Source organism: Sceloporus undulatus, chromosome 1, assembly GCF_019175285.1.
Source record: "Sceloporus undulatus isolate JIND9_A2432 ecotype Alabama chromosome 1, SceUnd_v1.1, whole genome shotgun sequence".
Taxonomy (NCBI): domain Eukaryota; kingdom Metazoa; phylum Chordata; class Lepidosauria; order Squamata; family Phrynosomatidae; genus Sceloporus; species Sceloporus undulatus.
The window spans coordinates 221,043,756-221,059,572 of NC_056522.1; the positions used below are offsets into that span (position 1 = coordinate 221,043,756).

Here is a 15,817-nt window from a genome sequence, read left to right on the forward strand (position 1 = left end):
GACACCCAGTGGGTTTCCATGGCTGATCCAGGATTCAGGCCCTGGTCTCCAGAGTCATAGTCCAACACTCAAACCACTATACTGTACCACACTCTCGTGTATGGCCTGGGTCCTCCTAACTGAACTAGCCTTTTTAATGTGCCACTGGCCATTTGGTTGCTGTTTATGGAGATTGTAGTTGCTTTTGGATGAGGCCTTGTCTGTGTGATTATGCTACCTAATCTGTGAAAGTTTACTGGAGAGGAAGGCACTGTCATCTTCAATGTGCAGCTTTCCAGTGCTTCCCATTTTAATTCTGTCTTTCTCCTCCCAAGAGAAAACCTATTAAAGCACTGATTGCCAGGCTTTGACTCTCTGGGTAATTTTGGTCTTCAATTCCCAGAATGCCTGACCATTGGCCAGAGCGGTTGGGGCTTCTGGGAACTGAAGTCTAAAACATGTGGCAGGCCAAAGGTTGAAAACTACTCCCTTGGGCAAGTCACACTCTCCCAGCCTGGGAAGATGACAATGACAGGAGAAGCTTGCCAAGAAAACCCCATGATAGGATCTCCTTAGGGCTGCCATAAGTCGGAAACGACCTGAAGGCACAAAACACCACAAAGAAACAAAACAAGATATTTTTTTTAAATTTAATTTAATGTTTTTAAATCTGGAAAGACATTAATTAAAAGAGGAGCTAACTACTTTGAAAGTGGCAAAAGCAGTTCCTTCAGAAAGTTCCTTTCTGCCCCAGCGACCAAAAAATGAACCCTTTAAATAAACAACCACCAACGCCCAGTAAGGGCCTAAACACACTGCAGAAATAATAATCCAGTTTGAGATCGCTTTAACTGCCTTGGCTCAGTGCTAGGGAATCCTGGGAATTGTAGTTTACTGTGGAACCAGCTCTCTTACAGTCAAGAAGGCCAAGTCTCTCAAAAACTACAGTTCCCAGGATTATTTCTGCAGTGTGTTTTGGCCGTAAGATTTCATAAACTAACAGAAATCCTTAAAATGGCACAAGAGTCCATGGATAGGGAGGGCTGACTGTGCAGACTGAGTTTCTTATCGGTGGGTGATTCAAAATGAAGGTGCCAAACCAAATAGGAACAGCTTTCCTTTGGCACCATTCTTCTTTAATCATCCAGTATTCCCCAATCCCAAATGGCCCACATGGGTGGCTGAGACAGGGACACCTTCTCCACATTTCTGGAATACAAAATATTCCAAAACCCAAAAGTGGCTGAGTTAGTTAGTGGCATCTTTGTTTTCTGATACTTTGGTGAGCACACACCTTGGTTCATGCGCAAAGCTGTGAAAAAACATCGTTTATAAAATTACCTCCAGGGTATGGAGGATTGGTTAACCGCCCGGATTGGTTTGCCATAGGGCGGTATATAAATAAATTTATTATTATTATTATTATTATTATTATTATTATTATTATTATTATTATGTGTATGAGGGGCACATGGCGGTTGGAGGCTGTGTGTGCATATGCATATGGAAATATCTTGGAGATCATGAGACCCAAGGCAAAACATGAAGTGTGTGTGTGCACCTATGAAATGCATGTGTGTGTGTGTGTGTGTATATATATATAAATATTTGGAGTATATAAACATGAAGGATATATATATATATATATATATGGAGTTGATAACCATGCAGAGTGTGTGTGTGTGTATATATATATATATATATGATATATGTAAACGTGTGTATAGACATAGACACACATCTCCCAGGCAAGGGAACCTCAGCCACGACTAGAAAGGCGGTCTCATCATAAATTTCTGCCCAGGAACACTTTCCATCCAATCAAAACGCCAGGCTGAGTCACGTGCGTGAGCTGAGCTCGTGAGGGGGAGGGTTATGCTAATGAGCCCCTCCCCTTGGACGCCAGGACGCCCCGCCCTCCGTGCCAGCTCCACCTGCTCTTCTTCCTCAGAGGGAAGGAGAGGGCGAGACTCGAGTTGGAGAAACTGCGGAGAGGCGGGGGAGGAGCAGAGGGAGGCGCGCGCGCCGCATGAAAATGGCTGCGGTGGCTTCGCTGACCTGTCCGGACGGTGTCCTCGAAGGGTCCAACTTCCACAAAAGCGAAGCGTGAGAGGAAGAGGCCCATTTTAAAAAACAAACCCATAGAGAGAGAGAGAGAGAAGTTGCTTCGAGGGCGATGTCCGCGAGGAGGAGGAGGAGGAGGAATCGGCCGGAGTCGGGGGGCGCGGCGGGGCCGTTGCCGAGGGCGACCGCCGTCATCGCTACTACTACCACGGAGGCTCGGGGCCTACACCGCCTGGGCTAAGCCCGGGCGGAAGAGCGGGGAAGACGAGGAGGAGCGCGGCGGCGGCGGTGGTGGTGGTGGGGCTGCCGGAGCCGGAGCTTCCGCCGCCCGGGAGCATGGGAATCCTCTTCACCCGGATATGGAGGCTCTTTAACCACCAGGGTGAGGAGGAGCAGCAGCAGCAGCCGCCAAGGAGACCTATGCACCAGATATACTACTGCCTCTGGAGACTCCTTTTGCAGGACCTGCCCTACCTTCTGCCCAGGAGGAGTCCCCCAAAGGCTCCTCCATTTTGTAGCAGGGCTGGGGAATCTTCTGTCACCCTGGTGGTGGTGGTGGTGGTGGTTCATTTTGGGGCTGTCCGACTGTGGAGTAAGACATTTTGTCTTCATGCCACTAGCTAGCCCCGTTGCGCCTTCCTCCCCAGCCCTTTCCCCGGGGAAGAGCCAGGCTGGCGGGTGCGAGGGTCTCCTTGGCCTCCCAGCCCTCCCCCAGACTTGCAATGTAATGATAAGAAAGGTGTCTGCATGTACAACGTAAGCACAGGAGTATTTTCTTACTCCTATTCCTGTGAAAATCTCTTACTCCTTAGTTCTACCTCCAGCCCTGATTTTGTAAGCTGCTCAGACAGCCTTTGCGGCTGAAGACGGGGGTATAAATAGGCTAAATAATAATAATAACAACAATAATAATATCCTCCATTACGAGGTGCCTCTGGATATACCTGGCCACCCTGGATGGAGACCCCCTTCCCCATCTTTCGGGGAAGGCTCTATGTATTGCAGGATACGCCAGGAATGGTTCAAGTCATCTCGAAGTAGGGGAGGAGTATCTCCCTCAAGGACTGTCTGTCTGTTTGTTGGTTATTAATTCAGACTGCCATCCTGTTAGTCCCAGTATTATAAGCCGGCCTTGTGGCTTTGCCCTTGGTTCTGGGGCTGCAGAATTAACTGTATTTATATCGCACTCTGCTTTTCCTCCAAAATTGGGATTCAAAGTGGCTTGCAGTCTAAAAACACAGTGCAACTTTAAAAAAAGGCAGTAAAACTGCTACAGCATCAAAACACCGCTTTAGCTGGCCTGACTCAATGCTGTGGGATCCTGGGAACTGTGGTTTGTTGTGGCACCAGACCTCTGCCAGAGAAGGCTGAACACCTCACAAAACTACAGTTCCCAGAATCCCATAGCATTGAGCCATGGCACATAAAAACTGCATTGATTCTGCAGTGCAGGGGCAGCCTTAGGGCTTCATACTGTGGTAGCTCTTGCGATGCTTTGACTGGGGAGATCCAGATTGCAGCAGGAGGCAGACTGCCCTGCCCTCAGTTTTGTTTTATTTTATGTATTTCTTTATTTATTTGGGGGATTTATATGCCACCTTTCTCCCAAAGTGGGACTCAGTGGCCCTGCCAGGACATACCTAGCCTCTTTTTGGGAGTTATTGTTATTATTGGGCTTACCTCTTGGAGTTGAAAAACAAGGCAGGGGAGACTGCAGCACCTGTGTTTATTTTGAGAAAATCTACTAGTATAGCATTGGGAATAAAATAACATCAGAAATCCACCAAACAGTGATAACCTTTATTGACCAATATACATGTTGCAAACTATCCAAGCTCCACTGGCTTCATCATCAGGCAAGGTGTTAGAAACCATATACAGGAGGGGGGAAAATTAAAGATGTTAGTTATAGGCCTGCATTTCACAGGTTTTTTTCTCCTTAATTCAGATGGTATGGAGGGGTATCTCTTGCAGGCTGCTACCTTCTCCTTCTGGCCATGTAGCAACTGGGAGATTCTCAAAGCCCAGGAAGTTTAACAACCATTTGCAACACAAAAGGATACTTGCTTTGAAATCCAGCCTGTCTCCATCCTTTGTGAGGCCGCAGGCCCTTTTGTTAAGCCTTCATGGTTTTGCATCAGGAAAAGTTTAGGTGGTGTTAAGGTAAAAATACAGCATTGTGGAATCCTGGGATTTGTAGTTTGTTGTGGCACCAGAGGTCTCTAGCAGAGTTATCTCACAAAACTACAAACCACAGAATTCCATCACATTGAACCATGGCAGTTAAAGCGGTGTCAAATTGCATTGATTCTGCAGTGTAGCTACTGAGCTACTAGCTGAGGTCAGTGGTCTCTTCTTCTCCTGCCTTCAGTGCAAATTCTTGGTCTGTTTCCAAAGAAATAAAGGGGATTCTGTGGGAATAAGAGGTTGTGACCCAAGGGAATGCCATACAGTTTTGAGATCAGGCTCAGCAGGGCTGGATGTGGGGGGTTGGTGCATGTATGGGTGGGAGCACTTTGTTGTTTAAAGCACTTTGAACACTGGGAAAATTTCATTCATTCTTTGGGTTCTGACTGTAAAAGAGAAAGAGGTAGGAGTACAGTGGGCCCTTGTTATCTGCTAGGTATCCCTTGTGATACCAAAATCCATGGATGCCCAAGTTCTTTTAATAATAATAATAATAATAATAATAATAATAATAATAATAAATTTATTTATATCCCACCTCTCTAATTGGGTTGAGGCAGCTTACAACATTAAAACATTAAAATACATTAAAATACCAACTAATGATTAATATCCTGAAAGCCTTATTACCTAAAAACCCACCCATATGATGGAAGTAAAATAGTTTCCCTCATATAAAACGGCAAAATTAAGGGTTGCTTTTTGGAATTCATGTTTTTTTTAATATTTTTAAGCTGTGGATGCTTGAATCTGTGGATAAGGAATCCATGGATAAGGAGGTCCCAACTGTATGGGTAAAGCAGGGAAGATAATTTCTGCCAAGTGTGACTGTGTCATTGAGCACGTGCCTGCTGTACTCTGAACTCACTAGATGATTGGAGATAGTATTGGCTTAATCATACAGAGTGTATGATAAAGGATGTGTTGAATGCTTGTAATGTATTGTCTTAACGGATGCTTCATCATCTTTATTATTTTGGCTGTCAAGTAGTAATGTAGTGTTGTAGCCCTGGGCAGGAAGTATCCAGAGCTATTGAAAGTGAAAAGTATCACTAAGCTGTAGAAGTAGCCAAGTAGACACTGTCAAAGTTGATTTGAATGTTCAAGTAAACAAAGTCACTCACCCAAAATTCCTGGTTAGACCTAGCAGTAATAGTATAAGTGTTTGGTGAAATTGGTTAAAGTACAGGGAGCAGAGCATAAAAAACATGGAGATAAATGGAGTGGTGTCCTCCTTGACTCTGTATTGGAATCAGTGTACAGTGGTACCCCGGGATACGAATGCGCCGGGTTACGAATTTTTCGGGATACGAAAAAATCCCATAGGGATTTATTGCTTCGGCTTACGAAGGTTTCTTCGGGTTACGAAAAAACCGCGGCGCTATTTTCCGCCACCGGAGGGCAGCAGAGAGCTATTTTTCCATTAGCGCCTATGGGAATTCGGCTTACGAAGGTATTTCGGGTTACGAAATTAACCGCGGAACGAATTAATTTCGTAACCCGGGGTACCACTGTATTGTGTAAATGATGTGCAGTTTAGGGTGGTCAGTATATTGGCAAGGTTGTTAACAACACCCTAATTACTTTGGATAGTTCAAACAGAAGTGGATTACAAAGAGCTCCAAAACAATCTCTCCAGACTGGCAGAATGTGTGTTCAAATGTCAAATGTAGTACAGTAAGCAAGCATAAAGTCATACATACTGGAGCAAAATGAAATAAATAAAATCCCAACTTCATATGTGTACCCATAGGATCTGAGGAGGTAGTGACTGTGGTTGTGTTGGATAGCATGATTAGGACACTGACCCAAAGTGCCACTGTGAAGAAAAACTCCATGCTGGGCATAATTGGAAAAGAAATTGAAAGTAAAATTCAGTTTTATAATGCCTCTGTGCAAATCGGTAGAACAACTACAGTGGGAAAATGCCGTACAGTTCTTGTCACTGCACCTCGGGGATTTTGTGAATTAGAAGGAGGGCAAACCAAATGATCAACTGAGGGCCTGTGTCCTACTAGTGATAGATAAATGGGACTGATTAGGTTGCACATAAGTGTATAGTATGGTAGTTAACGTATGAACTCATAGCCTCAGTATTGCTTAGAAATGAGAAGTGAGCATTTTGATTTTTTAAAAAAGCAAAATAGCATGCCTTTTTCTTGCATTGATTGTGTGGTCTTGTAGTAATCTGTCCTAGCTTCAGAACTTGTCAAGCCTAGAATGTCTTTTCAGAATCTGATTAAAGATACCTGAAGAGTATATGGAAATTTTTTGACAAGATCTGTAATCTGCAGGATTGGGCAAGAGGGGTCTCAGGTATAGAATAATAGAATCATAGAGTTGGAAGAGACCACAAGGACCATTGAGTCCAACCTCTGCCGTACAGGAACTCATAATCAAAGCATCCCTGACAGGTGGCCATCCAGTCTCTGTTTAAAGACCGCCAAAGAAGGCAACTCCACCACTCTCCAAGGTAGTTGAATCTTTTAGTGGCAGGAGCTGCTGAGGTTTCTACTGGTGTTTTTTCAGCCCTGTGTTTCATGCTTAATGTTCTCAGAAAAAGGCTTGTCATACTTGGCTCTTTCAGAGTTTGAGCTCCGCTATTTGAGCAAATGTCACGTGAAACCAGTCTTGGGAGCTAAAGAGCTAACTCTTGTTTCTGCTTCATCAATAATAGAAAATATGTAACTCGATCTAAGCTATCACTGGCTGTGTGGAGAGGATGAGCAGATACAAGTTCATTTTATGTCTGTAGACTAGTGCATAGACAGCACAACATCTTGTACTGAGGCTGTAGGAGGTCAGTTGAATCTGACAAATTCTGGTCATCAGGCATTCAGTATCCCAATGAGCCACTGTTAAAATAATTTTACTTTAAGAACTAGAAAAGGTCCTCAAGAGCAAAGACATACAGCTAAGCACGAAAGTCAGAATTGTACAGGCAATTGTATTCCCCATTGCCATGTATGGATGCAAGACTTGGACAATTAAGAAAATGGATAAAAAGAAAATAAATTCATTTGAACTATGGTGCTGGAGAAGAGTATTGAGGATACTGTGGACAGCCAAAAAGACAAACAAATGGGTCCTAGAACAGATTAGGCCTGAGAGCTCCCTGGAAGCCAAGGTGACTAAACTGAGACTGGCATACTTTGGCCACATCATGAGAAGACACGGCTCATTAGAAAAGACCATAATGCTAGGAAAGGTGGAAGGAAAGAGAAAGAGAGGAAGACCACATGCTCAATAGATGGGCTCTATTAAGGAGGCTACAAGTATGAACCTGCAACAATTAAGGAAAATAGTGGAGGATAGGGAGACTTGGAAATGTCTCATTCACAGGGCAGCCATGAGTTGAGATCTACTGGAGGGTAATTAAGATCAACTTCAAAAGAGCAAGTCATATTTGGGTAGCTAGCTTCTTGTTATAGTAAACACATTTCTTGTTTAACAGTCATGTTGACTTTTTTGCATTACTGTTTTTATTTTATTTTTTTAATTAGATTTTATTATTTTTTTAAAAAAACATATCAAACAAGGAAAGGGGATTTGGATAAACAAATAACCATCAAAAACAAATATACAAATATACATAACATACATACATACCAAAAAAAGAAACATAAAATGACTTCCTGTCTCTTATTCTGAATATTTTTTCTTTAACTATTTTTAATTCAAACTTTCCATGCTTATAAAACCTTTTTAGTTCATAATCCAATGTCATGTTCTCTACAGCTCCTTATTATATCTGTACCTCCTTTCTATTAACCATCACCCTTGTTGATTACATATATTGCTATTAAATTGTTATATTTTTACCAATAACTTTTCCTTTTTTTATCGTTCTCCTTATCTGCGTTCATTACCATTTATAATCTGTTACTCTTTATTCCCTCTCACCGTTATTTTTATAAGATATATTATACATACTATTCCAATCACTTTATTCTAAGATATTTTTCTAGTGGATTCCATTCCTCTAAAAACCTTTTGTTGCTTTGATCCCTGAGCAGATATGTGAGTTTGTCAGCCGTCATCATATCAAAGATCTTTTCTTTCCAATTGTTTAGAGTTGGGCTTTCTTTACTCTTCCATTTTTTCGCAAATATCATTCGTGCAGCCACAATTAGGTAGAACAGGGGTTTCCATATCTTTTTTCTATTTCACTGTCCTCTATTATATTCAACAGATAAAGAGTTGGTTCCATTCTTATTTTCATCTCTAAAATCTTTTCCAATTCTTGATTAATCATTTTCCAAAATTTCCTGGCTCTTTCACATTCCCACCACATGTGATAAAAAGTCCCAAGTTTTGAGGCACAGTGCCAACATTCCTTGTTTGTGTTTTTGTAAATCTTGGATAATTTCATTGGTGAGAGGTACCACCTAAATTGAAGTTTGTAATAATTTTCTTTTATATCGTAACTCAAAGTGTATTTTAATCTTGTTTTCCAATTTTTTTCCCATTGGGCTAACATTATTGGTTTTTTAACATCCTGGGCCCAGTTAATCATGTATTGTTTTATAGTTTCATCTTCCATCACATACAGTATTTTAATAGCAGTTTGTACAATTTGGAGATTAAGTGATCTGTATTATGTTTAATCAGTTTGCTAAATTCAGTTTCTTCTTTCTCAATCCTTTGTAATTTCATATCTATCTTATTATATCTGTAATGCCTCTATGTGCTCAGGGGGAGTGTAACCCTGTCCAATAAAGGCTGGTACTTTATTCCATTATTTGCCTCTTGGTGTATCAAGAGCACCTCTGTCTTGTCTGAATGAAATTGCAGTTTTGTTCACCCTCATCCAGTAATTTAACAGGCCTCATTCCTGGAACTGTCATAAAGGTTGTTATCCAAGTGTGAAAGTATACAGAAGGGTACAAAACCCCCCACATTTGAAGCAGAATTTAAATTCAATCAGCCCATTCCAGAGTAACATAGGCCTGTTACAGACTGCCAAAATAAAGCTGCTTCGTGTCTCTTTGGAGGTATGCTGTTTAAATGATGCATGGGTCCTAAGAGTCCGGAGGTTGTGCCAAAGCCACACTCCATTCCTAAGCACTGGAGTGCAGCTTTGGTACAGCTTCCAGATTCTTAGGATGCATGCATCATTTAAACAGCATACCTCCAAAGAGACCCGAAGCAGCTTTATTTTGGCAGTCTGTAACAGGCCATAGTGTAAAAAATCCAGTGCTACAAGAAAGAAGCCAGGGTCATAAAATATTACGTGCCACATTTTAAATTAGTCTTTGTATGCAGGTGCCACTCCTGACTTGATATCTAGCCCATAACTAGAAATTCAGAAGGTAATATCTCCACAAAAAGACATCATTTCATTTTGCAAGATTTTGCAGATTTACATTCATTATCAGTGAATTGCAGTGCCTGTTTGCCACTTCATCTGTGGCAGAATCCATTCAAGTCTTAATAGGCTGTAGGGATGTTACATTAGCTAAAGTGACTGGAAGTACTGACTGAACCCTCCACAAAGAAATTGTGTAGAAAGACATTTAATACAGATGGGGAAGCTTGTTGTAACAAAGGACCCCTGTTGTATAAATATTTGTAGTATATACATTTGTGTATTTACTATCTGAAGGATAGTTATACAGCATGCTATTGTTTGAATTGAATAGTTTGTTGGCTATGTATTTTGATTTTGTAATAGGAATTTATGAATGGTCTCTACAGCTTGAGCTGCAACACTTCTCCAGCTCACATGTTCTCCCTTCTCTCTTCTTGAAGACAATTAAAAAATAAATTTGAAGCTTTCAGGTGAACACACTTCCTCATGAATTCATTGTTTAGCCTATAGTCAGAGATCACAGGCCAGGGTTTGAAATCATGGTTTGATCCAGACTAAGTAACCTAACAAATGATAATTCTTTACGTTCAGATCTCATGAGGAAGTATGAGCCACCTGAGAACCAGGATGGCATAGTGGTTTGATTGTTGGACTATGACTCTGGAGACCAGGGTTCGATTCATGGCTTGGCCATGAGACACATTGAGTGACCTTGGCAAAGCCACATGTTCTCAGCCTCAGGGGAAGGCAGTCTATTTTAATGGCCTTTAAAAAGTGGGAAGAGAGAACATGTGAGTTGGAGACCTTTTGCAGCTCATTTTGTAGAGACCAATCATGAATTCCTGTTACAGAATCAAAACACATAGCCAACAAATTATGTGCTTCTAAAGAAGTTATGTTTTGTTGCTGGTAAGAACATTTCTGTCTTTGCTAAGAATATAAAAAGGGACATACTGGATCAGACGAAATAACTAGGTTGGACAGTCATACACTTCTCACAGTTTCTAATCAAACGCCTAAGGGAAGCCCCCAAGTAAGACTTGAGGGTAATAACAACTTGTCCTCATGTTCTTCAGCAACGGGTACAATGCCTCTGGTATTAGAGGTAGCAGTTCTGGTCTTATTTTCCATTACTTTTCCTAATCCTCATTGAAGTTCATCCAAATCTTTAATCATTTCCACCGGTTTAATATATCTGCAACAACCAGCATATAATTTGCTGGATCCCCTCCCTTAAAAAAAATCAATGTTACAATTGAGCACTCTTTTTTGTTCTTCTGGTACATGAACTGATTTGAGGGGCATGTTACATATTTTTCTTAGGAAGATCACATGGTTTTTTTTCAAAGAACTCTCAGATGAGGTTCTTTAATAATTCAAAGACACCATCTAGATTAGTTGGTTTGTTTGTTTTCAGTTTACTAGTAAACTACAGAACTTTATCTCTTCTTGTCACTGTTTGCCTTAGTTCTTCAAAATTATTTCACAAAAAGCCATGAGAATTTACCATACAAGACTTATGGAGAGAATTCATCGAGCTTCTCTCCATATGCCCGTATTTTCTTATCTCACCTCATTTTGTACTTGTTTAAATCCATTGTTATCCAGAGGTTTTAGTAGCTCCCTGCCCTAGTTTCCCTCATATAATGTATGGGTATTTGTTAAATGTTATTTCTAATAACCTTGGTGTTACTAGAAATACTCGCTTCAAAATAATGTTTCTATGTCTTGCTGTCTGTTTCATCTATTTTGTGGAAGCGCCCCCCCCCCCCCCCCCCCCCCCCCCCGCCAAGACTTTTTTTTTTTTTTTGCTTTTTTTTTTTTTTTTTTTTTGGGGCCCCCCCCCCCCCCCCCCCGGGCCTTGTTTAGGCAAGACTTGTATTTTATGAAGGATTTTCTTTAATAACTTTTTGACGCTGGTAACCTCATGGATTTGGTATGAGTTTCTGTTGTTATGGTTTTGAATAACACTCAAATGTGAGCCTCTTGTATTTTCTTTTTAACGTTCATTTTACCAGTTATCTCTCTTCAGACACATTTTCTCTTTTGAAGTCAAATGTGACTGTTTGTCACTCTTGTCAATTTTCCACTTATATATAAAGTAAATCTGTACTACAACCACTGTTTTCAGTGGACAGAATCAATTAAATTCAAGGTTGCCTTTCCTCTCTTCTGGCTGGTTCTGTGACCAGCTGTTGAAAGATATGGTTTTGTAGGGTAGTGATAAATATCTAGCTCTTGATCTCTCCAACATGTATATTTTTCATTATGGCCTGTAAACTTGTTTGACTGGATATCGTAATCACTTGTTTCCATTTTACATGGCCTATGTTCATCCCATCCCTGTTTTTGCAGTTGGGAGCATTATCACCTTTACTCTAACTGTGTAACTGAGTGGTTCTCAACCTTCCTAATGCCATGACCCTTTAATAGAAATATGTGTTTTCTGATGGTCTTAGGTGACCTCCGTGGTTTGATTCCCGAAGGGGTCGTGACCCACAGGTTGAAAACAGCCGGTGTAATTTAACTCAGAGTAGATGCTTCTCAGTGTGCCTTTCATTTCTCCCCATTGTTGAGTTAAAATTTTTTTAATGTTAAGTACTAGCAGTTTTGTACCATTCTCATTCAAGTGCGATAGAAGAAGCCCATTGCTTTTGTACAGGTTCAGCTTGTCCCAAAATACTCTGCAGTGCCTAACATGCCCTTCTTCTATACCTTCATCTCATGCATAAACATTGCATATCTACCTGTCTCTATGTGTAGAATTTGTGAAATAATGTTGGCAAGTAAGATAAAGCTGTTTTCAACTGCCAACCTAACAAACTAATTTTGGATTCCAAGACCTTACACCTGCATTTCCTAATGTTAGTCAAGCAACATGAATATGAATTCTACCCCAACACAAGACTATCTAGAATCTAGATTCTAGATGAAGCATGATATCTGCAACTTTCATGCCAGACAGGTAATTTGCCATGCCACTGCAAACCCACTGTCTGTGTTTCTAATGATTCCACTGGGACTTCCCACCATAACAACCAGAGGATATATATTTTGGGTATCTGAGGATAGGTTCCACAATTCCTCTCTTTCTCAGAGTTATCTTCCATGCAATCTTCATTCTCTGTGATTGCAGAGGAATTGTCCTTTTAAAACTGGGACACTACTGTCACATCCACAAACTTCTCTGACTCCTTTAGTGTTGGCTTCAAGGGAACATCCAGAAGTTTACTGTCCTGAACGCACTTACACACAACTTTTGTTCACCTGGCAGATAGTCATCCATGTGAAATTCATCGTAATAGACTGGTTAGCTTATTTGCCCAGTTGTTTCTTTAAAATTTATTATTGCCTTTGTTTACCTGAAGAATTTGGTTATTTACAACCAGAAGACAGGAAAGAAGTGATGGTCCTGATTCTGTGCACTTTGCTGCTAAACTCACGAAAATGCTTAAATCCCATTTGTGCTTCACTTTTTATCTTGATGCTTTGTCAGTGGGACTCCCATCTCAAACTTAGTGAGCATTTTTAGGATTTACTAAATTTTTAGTTTTATAGCTTATCCAAAGTGACATCAGACCAAATAATGATATAATGTGAAAAGATGCTATTCTCTTTCTGAAGTGTATGATTTACATTTAACAGCTCTAAATACCAGATGGGGGAGAGGTGAAGCACTTTCCTCATGTGATGCTTACTCGGTAGACTTCTTTTTGTTTCCCCTTTTGAGGAACCCAGTCCTATCTGGTGGAAATACCTCTAGTGCGTGTAAAAGAAAACTCTCTGACTTAAACCTTTGAGACGAAGCTGAATGTTTATTCTGTATGATTAATAAATTAGTTGGAAAAGAGCTGGGGGATAATTATAAAGCAGGGTAGACATTTTCCAGGAATGGAGAAGGCTGTCTGGCTCCTTACCTGAACCCATGGAAGGCTTCACTTTGTGGCACTGGATACCTGATTTGGGTACTACAGTGGCAACTACCACCCCATACACATACTTTCCCCCTTTAAAACAGGGTTCATAGAAAGTTTTAATGCCATTTAAAACAGAGTGCATGCTCCGAACACTTTATCTTAAAAGAGCCTTCCCACGCCTTTGTCATGGTAGATGTGGGGAGATGAGAGTGCATTCAGCCCTTGGGTGTAGATTGTCACCTCCTGCTGTAAAATAAGATAACACTTAAAAATATTGATATTCTGCCTTTTCGTTCTTCTGTATCTACAGGTGTGTTAAAAACAATGTAAAAACAAAAATAATTAAAACTATTATGCATAGACTTATTTCTTTATGATGATGCATAGAATAAGTGATGTGATCAAGTGTTTATTTAATCCTTCTTTGCCCTCTTTTTTCTCCCCAGAGCACAAAGTGATCATTGTTGGACTTGATAATGCAGGAAAAACAACCATTCTTTATCAATTGTAAGTGTGAACAGGGCCCTAGGATCGCTTTTCTGGATCAGAGTTAATTACATGAACCTTGTTCTATTTCTCACAGCAGTGCTCATGTGTTATCCTAAATGTGTGGGGCTTGTAGAGCTTCCACTGGCAGCAGCAATGTACCTTTAATTAATTTGGGGGCTGTCTAGCTTGGCTTTGTGAAAGGGGGCAATGTATGCAGGAACTAAGCACCAGATATACAGTTAGTAACTGATAGAGATCCCAGGTATGATTAGAAGAAATATAAAAGAGCACACACACAAAGAAAATAAATTCAAATAATGAACATACAGAGCTAACTGAAACAGAAAAGTGAAAGGGGATAGCTGAGTTTTAGGGCTGGATGAGGCAATAGCCACCTCTTGAAGAAAAGGGTCCATGAAAAGCCAGGGAGTATGACAACTCAAGGTGTGAGGCTTGAGAATGCAGGTTTTGTGAGGCAGATGGAAAATGGAACAAAAGGACTCGGACTGAGGCCTTAAGGCAGAAGTCACCATACATAGGTGGGAGGGGGGACTGCAGCATAAAGGTTACTTTTTGGGGTACTATTTACATCCTTCTGTGGGAAACAAAAGCTTGATTGCCCCTCAACAGAACCTGAGGAGGTTTCCAAAGTAAAGAATTTGTTTTGATATTTGGGAGGTGAGAGGGCGTTGATTTTGATCGATGATGCTTCATGGACTTTACAACACCTAGACAAAAGCTGGAGTCCCCAGGACAAAAATGGACGGACCAAATAGAGCGGCTTTTGGCTGCTTCAGGAGCATGGTCTTTACACGACACGTGCCCCCAATGGGGTCGGAAGCCACTCCAGCCTGAAGCTGTTGGCAAAAGGAGCAGATTTAATCCACTCCTGCTGATGGCCTGTTTGGGACAACAGCTACAGGTTGCTTCAGGAGCATGCCATCTGGTCACTGCAGTCCCAGAGTGATTGTGGTCAAAGCCACTCCTTTTCACCCTGAAGAAGCCAGGAAATGGGTGTATAGGAGTGCACAAGAGACGAAAGGGGAATTCCAGTCTTGTTTGATCTGGCAGAACTCATCTTTTGACTTTCGTCTTCTGGCCAAAAAGCAGAGTAAGAGCATGTGTGTGTAGGTGGGGTGCTCTTTCTAGCAAGCTGTTCCATCCTCACACCTTTCCACATGCCTAGGTGTACATGTGTCATTCACACAACTTATTCCAGAGCTGTGTATGCCATCGCAACCATGTCTGCTCATGCTGGCACCTAATGTTGTATTGAACTATAGCTGGATTGATAAATTAGAGGATATTTGGATACTTACAGCGTGTTGTCAGAAGGCCATGAAGATGCTGGCAGTCCTATGAGCAGATGGTACTCAGTGGTATAGACCTTGATGCATGGGATTTACCAGAGCTTGGAAAAGTTATTGGTCTACAAGTTCTAGAATTCCCCCAGCTCTGGATTTTCCCTTAGCTGTTGATAGTCACTTCCTCAAAACATGTTTCTAATCAATATTTTAAAAAGGATTGATGCTAAATTATCACTACATCTTGTTGTTAATAATGTCCTTGGCATGTTTTCCAGCTATTGTCCATCAACTCTATTACATGCACCAAATTCTAGTATGGGGGGGGGGGAAGAGAAAGTAATGTATAGATACTCTACTGTGTTCCTTTACTATTAAAATATATTGTTACATACCTGTGTCCTTTAAATGTTTGTTATGTTTAGTTTTTTGTGGGTTTTTCAGGCTATGTGGCCATGCTCTAGCAGAGTTTCTTTCTGACGTTTCGCCAGCATCTGTGGCTGGCATCTTCAGAGCCAACCACAGATGCTGGCGAAACGTCAGAAAGAAAATCTGCTAGAGCATGG

General features: G+C 41.1%; 1 protein-coding gene across 1 annotated transcript in view; it reads left to right on the forward strand.

Moving 5' to 3' along the window:
* The first annotated feature begins 1,933 nt into the window (after window positions 1-1,933).
* The window catches only part of ARL5A (ADP ribosylation factor like GTPase 5A), a 22,843-nt gene continuing 8,959 nt past the window's right edge, over window positions 1,934-15,817 (forward strand). The window contains exons 1-3 of the mRNA XM_042458500.1: window positions 1,934-2,425; window positions 13,905-13,965; window positions 15,248-15,326. Coding sequence (XP_042314434.1) covers window positions 2,380-2,425; window positions 13,905-13,965; window positions 15,248-15,326 — 186 coding nt within the window. The 5' untranslated portion in view covers window positions 1,934-2,379. The remainder of the gene's footprint in view (window positions 2,426-13,904; window positions 13,966-15,247; window positions 15,327-15,817) is intronic.